The sequence below is a fragment of the Balaenoptera borealis genome (genome assembly GCF_965194805.1).
Source record: "Balaenoptera borealis genome assembly, chromosome: 13".
Taxonomy (NCBI): Eukaryota; Metazoa; Chordata; class Mammalia; order Artiodactyla; family Balaenopteridae; genus Balaenoptera; species Balaenoptera borealis.
The window spans coordinates 85440630-85457660 of NC_138870.1; the positions used below are offsets into that span (position 1 = coordinate 85440630).

Genomic DNA, 17031 nt, shown 5'->3' on the forward strand with positions numbered 1-17031 from the left:
AAAAAAATAATTTAAAAAATTTTAAAAAAAGAAATGGTTTTGGGAGAGCCGTCTATTTCACATATGCAGACTGAGACTGCATGTACCATCTGATGTTGACTTCAAGTATCCCTCCCAGCCCCTTCATCTGTCACCTGAAAATCTGTGTGCATTCTTCTGGAGCCTTTTTTTGTTTTTGGCTGCACCTCGAAGCTTGCAGGATCTTAGATCTTGAACCTGGGCCACTGCAGTGAAAGCGCTGAGTCCTAACCACTGGACCACTAGGGAATTGCCATCTTCTGAAGTCTTGATGCATCTGTAGACATTTGTTTTGCACCTTTCTGGAAATGTGGAGCATAGCATGGTAGCAGGGAGCACGGCAGAGTGGAGGAATGCCAGGCTGATGCTGTAGTGCCAGTCGTGCCCCTAGAGAGACACCTACGAGCAGGGCTCATACTTGCCCAGGCAGCTGAGCGTCAGAGCAGGGCGGGCAGTGTGAGGGGAAGGGGCCAGTCTGTCTCCCAAGGGGCCACCTAGCATGGCAGGTCTCACCAGGGTGAGTCTCCCACGAACAAGTCTCAGGCTCACAGCTTGTGGGCTTAGAAACCGGATCATGGGGGCGGAGTATACTAAGTAATTTTTGAGGAGGTGGATGTGTGGAAACCCAGGGTGCCAGTTTGTTAATCCACACCGAGAACCCTGTCTGCCGGGGAGGTGGGAATACTCGTGTGATTTCTCTCTCCCTGCCCTGGAAGCCACATCCTAATCCGAAGTTTGTCTGGTGAGCGTTGTCAGAGCGAGGGCAGTTAAGTGGATAAAGGAGAGAAAAGTTGCCTGTCAGTGCCGTCTGGCTCTGCATTGGGAAATTTTGAACTTTGAGCCTGTTGCCTGGATGGGCACTGCCCGGGTCTGTCTCTCTTACATGTTTTGTTTACTGTTGTTGTTTGTATTGTTATTGTCTTTTCCTTGGCTGACCAAACCTCATTCTGATTTGAATCATTCTTTCTTAAAATTCCTTAGAACTTATGAATTGGCCCAGGTCACATCCTGCCCCACCCCAACCTTGGGAAAATTTAAAGTAACTCTTCATACCTCTGACATGACCCATGATTGCTGATTTATAATTTACCTCTGAGCAGGTTTTTAATTTCCTTCATTTCTGGGTTTGTAGTAGACTTCTCACTGAGGCCTTTCAGTACTGATAATCTGTAAACCGATTGTTTTACCCTGCCATTGCTCAGTTTCCTCATCTGTGTAAGGTACCAGATGAATTAGCTAACCGCTAAGGTAACTTCCAACGCTAAATTTCTACCTTCAAGTTTCAAGAGATTTTCCTTTTTTTTTTTTTTACTGAAGTATAGTTGATTTACAATATTAGTTTCAGGTGTACAGCATAAGTGATTCAGTGTTTTTAGCTTATACTCTATCAAAAGATATTACAAGATAATGGCTATAATTCCCTTTGCTCTACAATACATTCTTGTTCTTATCTATTTTACGCATAGTAGTTTGTATCTCTTAATCCCATACCCCTAACATTCCCCTCCCCACTTCCTTCTCCCAACTGATAACCCCTCTAAAAAATAATACAAAGGAACATATATAGCAAAACAGAAACAGACTCATAGAGATTTTCCTTTTAATGAAAAAATTTTGTGATTTGGTGAAGCTTAGCTTTCCTTCATCAGATGGCATGATTCCTTAACAAGTCCCCCTGGCTGGTTGGCATCAAATAAGACTAACACCTTTCCTTGGCTTTTTTTAAAGAACAAATCTGGATTCAGTCCACCATGAGATTGAATTGCAGCTCTGTCCTCACAGTGCTTCTTTGGAAAAATCATATAACCTTTCATATTTTACTTGAGGCTTCTAAAATGATTTTCTAATTCTCTTTTCCATCAGTCATTTATGAACTGGAATTCTTCTGTAGTGAAGAACTTTGTCTTATCAACTATTTGGCTTAAGTATGGTTAGTAAAGGAAAGGCAGGATAAATGCTTTCTTCTTTCGTTTTATTTATCATTTTCTTAATAATGAATTGGTATTTTATCAACCTCCAGCGGTGATATGAGTGTTTTTATCTTTTGAGCTCAGAATTTTAAAATATAGTTTGTATGTATCAGCAGATGTAATCCATATCTATATAATCGATATAAGTTAATACAATCAATATTGTTTCTGATGAAATTGACATGAAGTCTGGGATTTGCTTTAAACTACTCTGGCACCTAAAAAGCAAACCGACAGCAAAGGGAGTGGAATAGGTGAATATTGGAAAGTTTTTTTTTCAGCTTTTTGGGAAGACCTTTATTTAGTGAAGCTGGGTGGTAGGTACATCGAGTCCATTGTACTATTCTTTTCACTTTTAGTATGGTTGAAATTTTCCCAGATAAAATAGCTCTAAAAACGTACATAATTTTAAGGTTATCAGAGGTGTAAATCTGAGTTCAGTCTTTAACTCTGGCCTATACGTGAATACCATGGGAAAAAATTCTTCAATGTTTATTGAAATGCCAGATATCACAACAGTTTCTAATTCTCATGCCCCTGACGACAGCATGCCAATTATGTGCATATTTTCCAGGACTTTGGAAGAATTTTAGTATTTAACTTTATTGGATCTGTTTATAAAACTCTTGTCACAATAACTGAGGCTGTCCAATTTTGAATGAAACAATGTTCAGGAAATAATGTAATGTGCAAATCAATTGGTATCACAGTTCTTATATTACTAGCATCCCTTAAGAATTTGAAACAAGGTTACTTAATGCTCTCTGGATTTTATGCCAGAAAATAATTTGGCGTTTTAGCCATTCTGCACTGACTTCTTCAATATAATGGTGCTATTTCTTATTCCAGGTTTAAGTTTATCTCTTCATGGGGCTGAAAAGCGTTTGCAAATCCACCAACGGCGAAGTGTGGCGAGCCGCCCAGGGTCACGTCGCCTGCCTGTGGTCAGGCATTCCTCACTCCCACCAGGCAGAAGGTCAATAAAAATGGAGGCAAAGTCTTCTGGAATCACTAATGGGAAAACCAAAGTCTTCCACCCAGGTAATGCATGGGGAAGGGTCAACAGGGACCTGTGTTAGCAACAGGCTGACACAGCCTGCATTATATTTTTATTGTCTAACTCTCCCATGCTTCCAGTTAAGCTTGCTTTTTAAAAAGAGTCTTGGTTTTTTTTTTTTCTCTCTCTCTTCACTTCAGTCAGTGGTCAATGTCACCAAGACCAATAGGAGGGAAGAGAGCTTGATGTGTCAGAAGAGGTTAAGGCAACATTCCACTTACAGTGGGAGAATCTAAATGAAAAATTTCAGTGAATAAACTTGCTCAGTTCAAAAAAGCTTATTGTATAATAAAATAATACAGAGATTTGGCCAGTTTCTTGATAATTTGCTCTAAGACAGCTCAGGGAAAAAGTCAAGCTGAAAATGTCCGCTTTGAAGCCTCAGTTATGTGGCTTGACTTGCCTGTATTTCCTCCTCAGGTGAAGGGAGAAGACTAAAGTCATATGAAGTTTCAAGGCTCTGAGAAGCATCTGTGATCTCTTAAATATGTTAAAATGAGTGTATATCAAAGTTGGTAATTACAACTAAAAGTATTTGGGTGAGAGGCTCATTTAAGTATTCATTCATTCATTCATTCAACAAAGGTATTGAGTGCATACTATATGCCAGGCATTGGTTTGGGTGCTGAGGAAAAACAAGTGAACGCTGTCTTTCTGACTCACAGGAACATCAAATTGTGAGGAAATTCTGAAGTCACTTAGTATAAGTCTCACCCAATCCTGATTTCTCTGTGTAATGTCCTTGCAGGTGGCCACCCAACCTCAACTAAAGTCAAGTTTCCTTCTCTAGACCTGTCATCTTCTTTCTCTCAGCTGATAACCTTGTTTCCTAACCTCATGGAGAAACCCACAAGCCACTGGGCCTGAATGACTGCAGGTCCCTTACCCTGCATCTCCACGTATATCTCTGTTTACTCCCATCCTTCACCCTTTTCCTCTGGTTTTCAAAAGATGAGGGTCTTCCCACTGTCCTTGACCAAGCTTTCACCTGTATCCTTCACCAGTGGCCTTGGCCACCCTTTTCCTCTCTTGGACCTTGTCCTTTCCCCTCATTCTGTGAAGAAGTCTAAAGCTTCCCTCGTTCTAATCATCTTCGTTTGACATCGCATCCTTTTCTCTCTTCCACCACTTCTCCCCTCCCTTCTGAGCCAGACTTCTGAAAGAGTAATCTGCTTGGCTTGGCTCTACTCTCTGCCTTCCCAGCCACTCTTCAACCCAACACCGTCGGGTTTCTGCCTCCTCCTCTCCATCATGGCGGTTCTTGAGGCCCTTAGTGACCCCCTTTTACCATAATGTGGTGAGTAGCAGACTCTTCTGATGCACCCGACCCGAATGGACCACGACTTCTTCCCAAAGCACTTCTCTGACTTCCATGATGGCCTTCTTTCTTGGTTCTCATCTCACATCTCTCAGAGGTAACTCTTGACAGTTTCCCAACCTCCAGCATCTCTCTCATCCTCTTGCCTCCTGTCATAGTTATCCTTTACACCAAATGCAGAATGATTCATTTCCACCCCTGATCATGACGTTCATCTTGCTTGTCCTACTCATTCTAGGGCAAAGGCCAAACCTCTTAGCATGTTAAAAACAAACGCCCATCATGATCTAGCCCCTAGTGCTTCTCATCCTTTTTTTTCCCCCCTTCTGCCTTAAACTTTATACTGTAATATATCAGCTGGGGCTCAACCAGAAAAGCAGAGCCAGTAGAAGATTTATACTAGAAATTTATTAAAAAGAATTGACTTACATGATTGTGAGGGCTGTCCAGGCCAGTCTGAAATCCATAGGGCAGGCTGTTAGGAAGGGCAGGCTGGTACTCTTGGGCACAGTGGAGGTCGCTGTCCACAGGTGGTCCACAGGTGGAATTTCCTCTTCAGGACTTCTTCTGGTTTTAAGACCTTTCGGCTGATTGAATCAGCACCCCAACCCCTTTGTCTAGGATAATCTCCCTTATTTAAAGTAACCGATCATGGACTTGTACAACGCCTTCACAGCAGCCTCCGGATTAGTGTTCAGTGAGTAACTGGGGACTCTAGTCCAGCCAAGTTGACACATCAACTAGACCATGACGTCTGATCAGACTGACTTGCATTCAGCTCTCCAGACACGTGATGCTATGTCATATCTCTCAACCTTTGCTCATGCTGCTCTCTCTAGGATACCCTGGTTTTGCTCCATAATCTCTTTTTTTTTTTTTATAATTCCAATTTATTTATTTATTTTTTTAATATTTACTTACTTATTTATTTATTTTTGGCTGTGTTGGGTCTTCGTTTCTGTGCGAGGGCTTTCTCTAGTTGCGGCAAGCGGGGGCCACTCTTCATCGTGGTGCGCGGGCCTCTCACTATTGTGGGCTCTCTTGTTGCGGAGCACAGGCTCCAGACGCGCAGGCTAAGTAGTTGTGGCTCACAGGCGTAGTTGCTCCGCGGCATGTGGGATCTTCCCGGACCAGGGCTCGAACCCGTGTCCCCTGCATTGGCAGGCAGATTCTCAACCACTGCACCACCAGGGAAGCCCGCTCCATAATCTTTTAATATTTTGAAATTGTCTGTCTCTCCACCATAAGGTCTTTAAAGGCATGGATTCTGGGATATTTATCTTGTACCTCCATTAAATAATTTGTAGGGTAGGACTGAACTGACCCTTCATTAGCTGTTTTTTAGACTATTATTATAGAGTTCCTTAAATTTTTTTCTAGGTTTATTAGGGTATAATTGACAAATTACAATCACATTCTAATTGCTCTACCTGCCTTTCAGCAAATATTTATTGAGGGCCAATTTGGTTGCCAAGCATTCTTCAAGTACTTGGAATACATCAGTGAATGAAACAAAGATCCCTGCCCCTGGAGAGTTAACATATTATATGGGGGAGATAGGTAATATATAAACATAATAAATAGTGTTTAGGAAGAAGATAAATATTATGGATAAAAGAAAAAGTAGGGGAAATCAGGTGGTAGGGTTGCATGTTGCAATTTTAAATAAGGTGGTCAGCATGTAGGCCACATTGTGGAGAAGATGTGTGATCAAGGACCAGAAGGAGCTGAGAGAGCCGCTTAGATGGGCAAGTTCATCACAGCAGAGGGGTAGCCAGTTGACAGGCCCTACGATAGGAATGAGTCTGGCAGTTTGAGGAAAAGCACGGAGACCCCTGAGCTTGGAGTGGGAAGGAAACATCAGCTCAGTGAGGTCAGAGGGACCACATGGGGCAGGGCCTTGCAGGCCATGTAAGGACTTTGAGCCCTATATGAAATGGGAGCTTTTAAGGGGTTTTGAGCAGAAGAATCCCATGATCTGACTTATTTTTTAACAGGATCACTTTAGCTATTATTTGATGATAGACTATAGGGGTAGAGGGTAAAAGGAGGAAGGTCAGTTAGGAGGCCACCATAATAATCAAGTCGAGACCTGATGGTAGCTCTTACTAAGGGTAGAAAAAGGCACATGAAAAGTGTTAAACATCACTAATTATTAGAGAAATGCAAATCAAAACTACAATGAGGTGTCACCTCGCACCAGTCAGAATGGCCTTCATCAAAAATTCTACAAACACTAAATGCTGGAGAGGGTGTGGAGAAAAGGGAACCCTCTTGCACTGTTGGTGGGAATGTAAATTGATACAGCCACTTTGGAGAACAGTATGGAGGTTCCTTAAAAAACTAAAAATAGAATTACCATATGATCCAGCAATCCTGCTACTGGGCACATACCCAGAGAAAACCATAATTCAAAAAGGCACATGCACACAAGCACTATTTACAATAGCCAGGACATGGAAGCAACCTAAATGTCCATCAACAGATGAATGAATAAAGAAGATGTGGTACATATATATACCATGGAATATTACTTAGCCATAGAAAGGAACAAAACTGGGTCATTTGTAGAGATGTGGATGGACCTAGAGACTATTATACAGAGTGAAGTAAGTCAGAAAGAGAAAAAAAATTTGTATATTAACACATATATGTGGAATCTAAAAAAATGGTATAGATGATCTTATTTGCAAAGCAGAAATAGAGACACAGACGTAGAGAACAAACATATGGATACCAAGGGGGGAGTGGGATGAATTGGGAGAAGGGGATTGACATATATACAATATTGATACTATGTATAAAATAGATAACTAATGAGAACCTACTGTAAAGCATAGGGAACTCTACTCAGTGCTCTGCAGTGACCTAAACGGGAAGGAACTCCAAAAAAGAGGGGATATATGTATACGTATAGCTGATTCACTTTGCTGTACAGTAAAAACTAACCCAACATTGTAAAGCAACTGTACTCCAATAAAAATTAAAAAATAAAATAAAGTTGGGCCACAGAGTTTCAATGGATTAGATGTGGGATAAGAGAGAAAGGAGAGCTAAGTATGACTATATGGTTTTTGACTTGAGTAAATGGGTTTGGTATCAACTGAGATGGAGAAGGCTGAAGGCAAAGCGGACTTAGTGGATTTGAGGGCAGAAGTGGGGTCAAGATCGGAAGTCTGTGGGCAACTGGAGAGATCACGTGGGTGGTGGGATAAACATATTTGGAGTTTGAGAGACTGGTCTGGGAAGGAGATATAAAATCAACTCTTGTTGACAAGTAAATGACAAATAAATCATCTTTAAAGCCGTGAAAGGGAAAGAGATGACCAGATGGAGAAGGGGGAGAGGATTAAGGGCTAAAATCTGGCACACCCCAATAGTAAACGTCAGAGCACGAACCACCAGCAAAGAAGGCCGAGAAAGAATGGCCAGCAAGGCTGGAGAGAAACCAGAAATTACATGTCTTGGAAGTTAAATAAAGAAAAGTTTATCGCAAAGAGAGGAGTGATTATCTAGGTTAAATGTTGCTGAAAGTCAAGTAAGATGAGAAATAAGAATTGGCCGTTGATTTTAGTAAAGTGGAGATCGATGGTGATTTTGAGAACAGCTTTGGTGAAGTGGTGGGGATGAAACTCTGATTAAAGTGTGTCTCAGACAGAATGGAAGCATATGAATTGGATACTGAGAATATAGACAACTTTTTAAAAGTAGTTTTGCTGTGAAGGGTAGCAAAGAAATAGGGCAGCCGCTGGGGGAGAAGCGAGGTCAAGAGAGTTTCTTTGCAAAATAGCAAATCTCCAGCAGATAACTGGCGTTGGGGAGAGGGAAGAATTCGTGATGTGAGGATTGGTGAGAGAAATGAGAGCCGTTTGCACAATAGAATCATGAACAGTTTATCTGTGATAACAGATGGGAAGGGAGAGTGTGTAGATGTTGGCAATGTGAGGAGGGTCTGAGAAGTTCTTTTCCCGCCGTTTCAGTTTTATCTGCAATGTGGTAAGGAAGGTCATAACTGAGAACGAGAAGGGAGTCAGATTGATTGAGAGGATGGTAGGATGGTGTAAACGGTGGAATATGGTTGCTGACCCACATTAAATGGCTATTTGAGGTTCATGGTCATGAAATTAAACTAGGACTAGTTACCATGGTTGTGTGTTTTTCTTTAACCTTGGTTAGCTACGTGAATGAAAACAAAGACTATATCAATATATAGAGTTATATTTAGTCAGGGTGTTGATTTTGCCAAGGAATTAGGAAAAGAGAGAGAGAGAGGGAATCAAAGGTGCACTAGAGAGAATGATGATAACAGTCGATCATGTGTTTTAAGCTTAGTACAGAGGGGAGTGAAGACATCCGGAGGGGGGAGTGAGTTTCAGTGGAAAGTTGATAGGATCACTTGGTTGGAGGTCCAAGAGGGGATTAAAGGGTACTGAGGTTAGGACAGGGGAAGAAGAGCTGAAAAGATAAGAGGTGGTAGTGAAAGAGTGGAATGCAGGGCACTGCTACTAAGAAGGGTGTTGCTGTTGTTAGTAATGATGAGGTTGAGGCTAGGGTATGAAGTTAGTGAGTGTAACATGATGGAGGGCAAGATCAGTGGAGGAAAGTATTCTCAGAATGAGAGGCCGGGGTTTGGGAAGGATCATCTACATAGATATTGAAATTGAATTGAATAGTTCTGGGAGAGTGACAATAAGTCAGGAGGTAACCTCATCAGGAAATGAGGGAGCATGATCTGGAAGGCAGCAGGTGGGTGCAGTGATGATGGAGAGAAGGTGATATAATAAAACAACCTGAGATTCAAGGCTGGGAGAGTTTAGGAAAGGGGGAAGAACAATGGTCTGAAGGTGACATGAGGACTCAAGGAAGACACCCCCTCCTCCTCCTCCAGATCCTTTGGTGTCAGGGCTGTGGGACAAAAATAGTACCATAGGAAAGAGCCATGGGGAAGCTGTGACCTGTGGGAAGAGCCAGGCTTTCATGAAAGCAAGAAGATGAAGGGACCAATCTGAGAAAAGACTGATGGGAAGAGAATTCTGGAAGGCCCAGTGAGCCCAGTTTTGAAGCCTCTACAGTTTTACCTCTCCCTATTTTTCCTGGCATCTTTTGTACTATGTAACCTGCCTTGTTCTACTTTATCCAGAGCTCTGCACTATTTCTCAAGTAGGTTTTACTCTTCCATTTCTCTGCTATTATTCAAGCTCCTCGCTCTTTTTGGAATGCCCCTACCTCAATGCATCTCTCTCAAGCCGTTCTCATTCCTCAAAGTGTATCCCAAATCCCCCCTCCTCCCAAAAGCCTTTCTGATCCAACTGGTCAGAACTTGGAAGACTTATCAAAGGCTGATTATTTGCTGTTTGTCGAAATCTATTGCACTCACTGGGTATAGGTTTGCATTCTGAAGTTATGCAGGGTAAATCTATTCTTCTTTCAGTAATGATCTTTTAGTTGTTCAAAAACTCATGTTGAGCTATTTGCCAACTGAAACATTTTCTAGTTCCTTCGATGCTTCCTTCAACAGCATGGTTTTCACCTTCTTTACCATCCTACCCACTCCACTCTTAGAAAAAGTCTTATTTCATTACTGCATCTTTGGAAATACAGTGCCCAGAATTGTATAGAATATTCTGTTTGTGTTTGACCCAGGCAGAGAAGAGTCAGTCTTTGACATCCTCTACTGATATTAATGTAATAAACATTTGAAGAAATGTTAAGATATTTCCTAATGGTGTGATGTCAGCATATCTTGTCACTGCTCTTACCTTAAAAAACACATCACTACATTTATCTATCATAATTTTATCATCGATTCTTGAACCCTACTTGCATTGGCTATTGGTTGAAAATATAAATAAAACCAATTCTTTAGCATAATTATAGTTAAGAAAAATCATATTAAACAAATTATGATTAGAAACCTGTTTTTGAAAATATATGTATTTAAAACTCACATTATTAAGATAGATGTGACTTGAATTCCATCCTTTTATTTTTAGTGTACTTTGACTAATGCATCATAGTTCTCTGTTGGGAGATTATAGAAGAGATCTCAAACCGAGTTTCTTATTTGCAGTGAATCATAGATCTTAGAAGCAGCATGTGCATTTTAGTCAGAGTGAGGCCTATTAAATCATCCATCTACTTTTTACAAAGTTAATAATCTCGATTCCCAAAGCACTTTCTAAAAGCCCACTCAGACTGGTTGATAAGTATGAAAAGAAAGAACAAGAAAATCTTGTAGATCTTCTGTGCCATCAACCCTGAACAATTTCAGTTCATTTATTCCCCTTTGAGTTTACAAACATTTCTGAGTGCCTACTATGTCCTAACAAATATTTATTTGGAGGGTACTTCATTGGGACTGGAATGGTGTAGAACTCTATTGCACATGGACCTTGGGGAGCTCACAGTCATGTCCAGAAAGACCATCAGTCAGGGCTCTTTGGTTATAAAAAACTGAAACCAATTATTTAATCCGAGAAAAGAAGGAATTTAAATTTGTAGGATATGGATGGAAAGGCTGGAGAACTGGCCTTGGTAAAGGAACAGATACCAAGAAAAGGACTATTTGACTTTCTGGAATAAATGAACCCTTACCATTTTTCTTGGTTTTTGCATCATCTGGCTCAGTTTTTGAGGACCTGGAAGAGATTCTATCAACCATGTGCCTTTCCCTTGGTTGGGCAGAGAGTGATGAGAGATAAAAGGATAGGACAGAGGAAGCCTCCCTCTTCAGCTTTTATAATAGGAGGATAGGACCCCTTGATTTCTCCTCCCGCCCAGGCTGCACACAGTAAGGGAAAGACATTTCCCCAAAAGGAAATAGAGGTGACATTAGAAAAGGGAAATGTATATGGAAGAATATCCACTACAGGGACCTGTACTTAACCTGCTATAATAGAATTCATTGTATTAAGGGCTAGAATAGAGATATAAATACAATTATGGAAACATTATTATTAGGGAAAAGATATAAGAAGGATTCTACAGATTGGACTTTGAAGGTCAGCTAAGACATCAACAGGAAGATGGAGGGATGGCCATTCAGATATAGGAAAGAGTGTAATAATAGTGCATTATAGTGGTGATCAGTGCAAGCTTTGTTGTTAGATGTTTTAAACCCACATATGTTCCCTAATAGCTATGCAGACTTGGGCAAATGACTTAATTTCTCTGAATCTTTTTCCTCATCAGCAAAATGAGAATATTAATACCTATCTCACAGTGTTAGGGTCGCCAGATGAAACACAGGACTCACAGTTAAATTTCAGATAAACAACAAATACCTTTTGGTGTAAGAATGTCCCATGAATTGCATGGGGCAGACTTATGATAAAAAATTATTAGTTTATTTGAAATTCAAATTACCTGGGCACCCTGTATTTTTATGTGTTATATCTGGCAACCATATGTGGCATTGTTATGCCAAATAAATTCATTCATGTAAAATGCTCTATACGATCCTTGCACAGTAAGGTGACAGGAGCAAAGGATCATTTTTGTTGTCACCATCATCATAGACAAAATTCACAAGCCTGAAAGTCCTTATGTCCCAGAATCATTTCTCACTTGGTCCTTGAAGCATAGAGCAGTTTCCCAGTTAACTTGAGCCAGGTTAACGATTAAGACGGTTTCCCTTTATGCTGCACTGACGCAGGAGCTGTTCACCTTCATCTTGTATTTGTATGGTTTCTCTTTCCTTCTGATTGTTTCAGATGTTTCTCTTGTGTATTGATTTCATTTTGACCTTATCTTTTAGCCGCTCGTAATTAATGAATAGTATTCCACTTTATAGGCCAATAATAAAAGTATTAAATGGCATCAGGCTTGGAACTGTCATTTAAGGGTCAAGAACAGAGTCAACTGAAGCACTGATTGCGAATTTTTGAATTTGAAAGTGTAAAGCTTAGTGAGTATGGGTCACATTATCCCAGTTTAATGACTGTGCCACGCAAAATAGAATTAGAAGCTTTGTGAAATCTAAAATATTTCTTCTATTGCTTTTCCTTTATATGATAGGCCCATCGTATAGTCCTAGAGAAATGCCATTAGTCACAGAATTTGTCCTTTATTCTCTTCTAGAGTTGGTAAAATGATGTTTTGCTGATACATTTCATTATTTTCCCAAGTAATTTCTAACACAATTCCTTTTATCTCCCTTTAAAAGCCTAAGCAGCCCTTTCCCCTTTTATGCAAGATTATTTTTCACTTATATAGATATGTATTTAAATGCTGGGACAAGTTGATTTCACAGGAGAGAAACTTTAGGATTTTGTTGTTTCCAGTGAGCTAGAACGACATGTATACATGTCGTCTGTATACTGTCGTCTCATGCTATCTGTATACAGATGGTACTAAATGTTTGACAATAATAAAATTACAGCTCCCCTTAAGTACTCTACCATATTCCCAACCTCAAAAACTGTTAAGCTATCTGCATTCATTATTTCATTTAATTCCATAATATCCTCATGCTGTCAGCCTTATTTTATGGTTGGGGAAACTAAGGCACAGAGAAGGTTTAAGTAACTTGCCCCAAAACATGCAGCCAGTAAGTGGCGGAGGCAGGATTCCAACTCCGGTGGTTTGATTCTCTCATTACCTTCTTCAAACAACTTGGTAGCAATATTTCTAGCAAGTTTGTATGCCAAAGCTTTGGAAAATTGAAAGCCCTGTAATAGTTCAGCCCGTAGCATAAGAAGACTATATTGAGGAAGGGACCGGTTAGATTCCACTGAAAACACATAGTCACCTTAACCAGTTATTTCTTTCTATATCAATGATGCTCTACTTTGTAGCATCATTTTTGTTCTACTCTGCATTAGACCTTTGTTTTTTCGTCTTCCCTTTTTCTAATTCCAGTATTATGTCAAGGCCTGGTCTCAAATTAGGGAAACAGAATTAACTCAGCAAGTACCTTTCACATTCCGTTTAACATAAGTACCAGAGGCTGTGGGAAGAAGGAGAGAAAAGGAGCAATTAAGCAGAGATTTGAAAAAAGAAAGACAGCGAAGAAAGACTTGTGTGTTGGCTGACTTGTTTCTAGTTCTGCCAAGATGAGAGTCGAGATTCAACTCATTCTTTAGGGAAAAAAAGTAAACGTATGGCTAATCTTGACCACAGTAATAATCATGATACCATCACCTTACGTTAGATGATGACCCGTTGTCTCTAAAAGGCTTCCACAAATATTTCTCCTGTATCTCACTGAGTTCTCACAGTGGTCTGTGAGGCAGAATTAGCCCTGCTAATTACTATGCCTCAGGAAATGAAATTGCTTGACAAAAAGTACAAAATTAGTCATTGATGGACCCTAGCTAAAACCTATGTCTTTAGTTTCTTACGAGTGTTTTTTCCCACTGAGCCAATTTTTTTTCCTTGAGGGTGAAAATAGTTGAGTGTGAAATTTAGTGTTTTCTCATCACCTTATCCGGAAACAGACATTTTACTGAGAATTGTGCCTGAAACTTCTTTATTGAACCTGAGGAATCTGGCTACTCTTCTTGAATGAATCTGAAGCTTGGATGAAAATATATATTTATTTTTCTATTTGTGAAACGGATTTTTGGTGCGGCTGGAAGATAAGATCTTCCACATGGCTTTGAGAATATGTGGGAGAAAAAGTATAAGAGCTACATTGGACCTCTGTTTTATTTCTCATTGCCTTGAAGGTGAATGTGGTATCTTTCTAAACTATGGTTTAGAAATAACACTAATCATCCCTCATTTGAATCTCTTCCTCTTTAAGTGGTTTTTTGTAAAATGTGTGATGTGAGTTTAGTAAATAGAGGGGTGCTTAGGAAAAGAAGCTATTTTGAGCCTTGAAATGTGGGCATTGGGATCTGTGCTCCTTGCTATCATTTGCTGAGTAACAAAATTGAGTTTTCTAAAAATACATACCAAATTCTTCCCTTAGAAATGTTCACTTTTTCCCCTTTGCTGAGGGACATATGCACATATTTTGACCTATGTAGTGTATTTAGAAATACCTTTCTGAAGAATCTTTTCACAACCATTTGAATATACAAAGTGAATAAAGAAAAGCTACAGAAAAGGCATCCACAAAAGCAACTATTTCTGGAAAGAGTATCGTGTTTTAATGGAATTTGGAATTGCATCTTCTGCCCAAGTCTATTTCAAATAACTTTATATTTAAGAAGCTTGGAGAGATTTAAGTAACTACTAACTCAAGATCATATGACTATAACTAGTGGCCTGAGCCCTAACCCTAAACTAAGTTCTTAATCATGGTAGATAGACGGTTAATCGTAAGCTTCTGCTCTACTTACTTAATTCCCTGAGTTAGAGATAAGAGGCCGATGCACAAGATGGACAGAGCCCTGGCTCTCAAGAGGCTTGTTGTCTTGCAAGGCCGTTCTCTTTCATACATTCATCTCAGGCCCTTCTGAAGATTTACTGTGCAAGTTAAAAGAGTAAACAACATTATAGTGATGCTGAAAGTATCATGGTTTCTACTCTGTAACCCCTCCTAATCCTGAGTTTCTCTCTTCCCTTCCTCGGCAAGAGTCACTGTTGTCATAGCAACAGACCTCAGCATCTGGAAGATTGGAAGACCCCCATGGAGCCCTGCCTACACTCCCACCCAAATCCTTCCTGCCATTTAAAGCTTTGCAGCTCTGGTTTCCAGGCCCTCTTTGGAACTCTTAATGCAGGCATTCTTTATAATTTAGGAGATCACCATCTTGCCAATCCTGGGAAACATAGAAGTAATTTTGTTGAAGGTCAGCCATTACTGGCTGAAGCAGTGGGATTATTATTTCCATTTTAGACCTGAGAAACATCCACCTGCTGTTAGCTAAATGTGGTACTCCAGTAAGGACCCAGTCCAGAATTGGGCCCTTAGAACTACTCAGTGTTAATCATTTGAAGAAGTGTCTTTAGCTTTTATAGTGACGAGTGTGGGTGAATCAATCTGTGTATTCCTGCTAATACAAAGCCGAGCTTTCTTCTGTAAAAGAATGATCTTGCAATATCACTAGATTTATAGTTAAGCAACACTAATATGAAAGAGTGGGATTTGTGTGTCTTTTTACAATAGCACGTATGAAGCATCTTCTGTTGTGAAGGTTTTTTAGCTTACGATACACTAAATAGAGTTTGGTAAGCACTATAAATGAAGTTAAGAAACACAGATGGAAAGTTTTTCCAGAACCAGTGAAATATCCCACAAGTTAATCTAGGGTTTCCAATGTCAGATCCTCCAGAAGAATTGGGTTCATTTCCCCGCTTCCTTCCTAGAAGATTTATTGTGGACACTGGCTGATATAGGGGAAGTCTGAAAAGAAGACAGACTATACCTCCCTCCCTTCTTAATATCATTCTCCATCTTAACACTGTCATAGGAGCACTGAATTCATTCATGGGGAATTGAAAACACACTCCCAGTTTCAAAAATGGTGTCTTTGCAGCCTATTAAGTCCAAAAATATTACATGTGAGGGTTCATTTTAGATATTTATATCACGTGTTGAAATATCACTGCTCTCTATTCTGTAAAAAATGCTGCGTTTGAGGATTTGTAGTAAATATACCTCTCTGGACAGGAACTACCAATTTTATTTGCAGAATATAAATTGAATGTAGACAGAAGCTTAGACAGAGCATCATTTATTATGAGGTAGTCATGGAAAATACCATTTGTCCCCTTAAGCTTACTTTACAGGGTCCTCCATCTTTTGTGTTTCATGGGGAAGTTAAGATTTGATTTGTCACACTTTCCTTTACTTGTTTCAATGTGGAGTAACTATTCCAAATCCAAATTACAGGATTTTTTTTTTTACTAAATTGTTTTTATTTAGTATAGGTCCTAAACCTGGAATTGGCCCTCATTTTGCAGAGAAGGAATATATCACTTAAAATTTTTAGTGGATCATGATGGCTTAACATCATGAACCAAATTATTTACATATGTGTAAATTATAATTTTTAAAAGAGCTCAAAAAATTGTCTTTTCATTTTATAAATGAGAAAAATGAGGTTCATTATTTAATGGCTTAGGAACACATAAAAATGGAATTTAAATCCAGGTCAGTGTAGTGTCAAAATATGCTTTTTATATCATTTTGTGTTAATTTGCAAATATAAGATCATCTGTATTTGATTGAACAAAAAAATTGAATTTTAAGTAATTTATTTAAAGCCACTATACTAAGGCAATATATAGAAGAATTATATTGATAATAATGATTTGATGGGTGAGTGGGGGGCAAGGGGGAGTGGCAGTAATAGTAAGTTATATTGTCTTATATCATAGCAGAAAACTATGTAACATATATTTGATCCTTAAACAATGGCGGGGAGGCGGTTAATCTGCGTATAATATATAGTTGGCTCTCCCAGTCAGTGGTTCCTCCCCATCAGCGGATTCAACCACATGCACTCTTAAGTACTGTACTATTTACTCTTGAAAAATAGTCCTGTATAAGTGGACCTATGCAGTTCAAACCCGACTTGTTCAAGGGTCAACTGTATAAAATTGATCAAGAAACAACGGGATACACATATAGAGAGATCTAAAGGAAGTAAAAACAGAAACTCTTAAAAGTGGTTGGACTGAGGAAATAGGATTGCAGTTGAAGAAGGGGTAGAGTTGCCCACTGCTGGTTTTCATTATAAGCTCTTTGGTACTTGAAGGTTTTCTTTATTATTTGA

General features: G+C 39.5%; 1 protein-coding gene across 8 annotated transcripts in view; it reads left to right on the forward strand.

The window, feature by feature from the left end:
* Positions 1 to 17031, forward strand: part of ANO4 (anoctamin 4) — a 460570-nt gene that overhangs the window by 235034 nt on the left and 208505 nt on the right. For all 8 annotated transcript variants that reach the window (XM_082349613.1, XM_082349609.1, XM_082349612.1 and 5 more), the window contains one exon: positions 2838 to 3029. In XM_082349613.1, the coding sequence (XP_082205739.1) occupies positions 2838 to 3029 (192 nt within the window). The remainder of the gene's footprint in view (positions 1 to 2837; positions 3030 to 17031) is intronic.